This window comes from Eurypyga helias, unplaced genomic scaffold, assembly GCF_000690775.1.
Source record: "Eurypyga helias isolate BGI_N326 unplaced genomic scaffold, ASM69077v1 scaffold40006, whole genome shotgun sequence".
NCBI classification, from domain to species: Eukaryota; Metazoa; Chordata; class Aves; order Eurypygiformes; family Eurypygidae; genus Eurypyga; species Eurypyga helias.
Window position 1 is genome coordinate 1 of NW_010258070.1, and position 1890 is coordinate 1890.

At 59.5% G+C, this 1890-nt stretch overlaps 1 protein-coding gene across 1 annotated transcript in view; it reads left to right on the plus strand.

Moving 5' to 3' along the window:
- The first annotated feature begins 763 nt into the window (after positions 1 to 763).
- The window catches only part of LOC104511563 (pyrroline-5-carboxylate reductase 2-like), a 1734-nt gene continuing 607 nt past the window's right edge, over positions 764 to 1890 (plus strand). The window contains exons 1-2 of the mRNA XM_010154232.1: positions 764 to 982; positions 1464 to 1556. Coding sequence (XP_010152534.1) covers positions 803 to 982; positions 1464 to 1556 — 273 coding nt within the window. The 5' untranslated portion in view covers positions 764 to 802. The remainder of the gene's footprint in view (positions 983 to 1463; positions 1557 to 1890) is intronic.

Below are 1890 nucleotides of genomic sequence, written 5' to 3' on the forward strand. Positions count from 1 at the left end.
GCCGACCCTGGGTCGGTCCTGCACCCCCCAGCCCGCGGGAGCCGATGCGAGGGACGGGCGTCGCTTGTGCTCCCCAGGGCTGAACTGGTGCTGCAGCCGCCTGATTCCTGGGGTCGCCTGGGCCTGTCCCCGGGGGGGCTGGCAGAGCCTCCGCGCCAGCTCTTCTCTTACAGGAGCGGCTGCAGGCTCTGTGCTGAATGGGGGACTCCCCCGCCGTTCTGCAGGCTCTGTGCTGAATGTCTGCAGGGGCTGCTCGGGAGAATCAGTGTGGGAATGAGGCGCTCAGGGTGTTGTTCCCAACAGCACTTCTGCCCGCCCCGTTTGCTGGTGCCACTGGAGACTGTGGCCATCCTGGCTCGGAGCAGGGAGTTTGGAATACAGGAGTCTTTTCCCTCTGCTCCCGTTCTTTAGGTTTAGATTAGATATCAGGAAGAAATTCTTCACAGAGAGGGTGGGGAGGCACTGGGACAGGTTGCCCAGAGATGTTGTGGATGTCCCATCCCTGGATGTCTTCAAGGCCAGGCTGGATGAGGCTTGGAGCAACCTGGTCTAGTGGAAGGGGTCCCTGCCCATGGCAGGGGGGTTGGAACTAGATGATCTTTAAGGTCCCTTCCAACCCAAACCATTCTGTGATTCTATGATTCTTGCCCCTGCGGAGTGTCTCCCTCGACAGCCTGTTCACTATGCCAGATGTGCACTAAAGCTCATTTTTCTTTCCCCTCTTTCTTTTTTTCTATCTCCTATAATTTTCTGCCCTAAGAAACTCTCTGCCTTCTGCCCCACACCAAAAGTGATCAGGTGCATGACCAACACCCCTGTGATTGTCCGGGAAGGTGCGACGGTCTATGCCACCGGGACGCACGCGGACGTGGAGGATGGGAAGCTCTTGGAACAACTGATGGCCAGCGTAGGCTTCTGCACCGAGGTGGAAGAGGACCTGATAGATGCTGTAACAGGGCTGAGTGGCAGTGGCCCCGCGTATGTACGTGCTGCTTCCTCGCCTTGTGACGGGCTTGGGGAGCGCGGTCGGTTCGCGTGCGTGACCGTCTCTGCAGTTCGGTTTGCCCTCCCTTGCTTTTCCCATCGCTCGCGTTCCCGAGGGGACAGGTAATCCAGGTGTCTGGTTTATAACCAGTTTGGGTCAGCAGCAGAAGTCCATTACCAGTCGGACGGGTCTGAAGTCCGTCGCCAGCGTGCAGTGTCCCCGCGTCCGTGTTGCAAAACGCAGGGCTGCGGTTCATCTGACCCAGAAGCTGCATTTCTCCCGTTCTCCTCACTCCTGAGCTGGGAGGGAAGGGAGGGAAGCCTGGCGTGGCAACCACGCAGTACAGGGGGAGGCTTTTGTCAGCCTGTACGTGACAGGAGCCATGGTGTGGTCCCAGAGCCCGGGAGTCTCTCCTCCCTCAGGCTGTCAGCCTTGGAGCAGAGGCTCTTGGTCACCCTCCTGCTCTGTCTGGTCTCAGGCGTTCACTGCCCTGGATGCTCTGGCAGACGGCGGAGTGAAGATGGGCCTTCCCCGCAGACTGGCTGTTCGACTTGGAGCACAGGCCTTGCTGGTCAGTATTTCCTCCTCTGGAACACGTTTGGGTGGGTTCCTGCTCTGTGCAGAGTATTCTGGAGTCACTGTTTGAGAAGATCTCCCTCCTCTCCCTGAATCCACGTTAAAGATGGATCCAGGCTCCCGGCGAGGGGATGCAGGGAGCGTCCGCAGCAATCTGCTGGCGTGGGAGCCGGAGCCTCCTCTGCGGGCTTCTTCAGCTCTGCCCAGTGTTTGGCAGCAGGAGCCCTGGTTTGCTCACGGAGTGCCAGCTGCTGCTCGGGGCAGTGGAGAGCAGGAGCACCGGCAGTCAGTTCCTCGGGCACAGCTCTGCAGACGCTTTATCCTTCTCG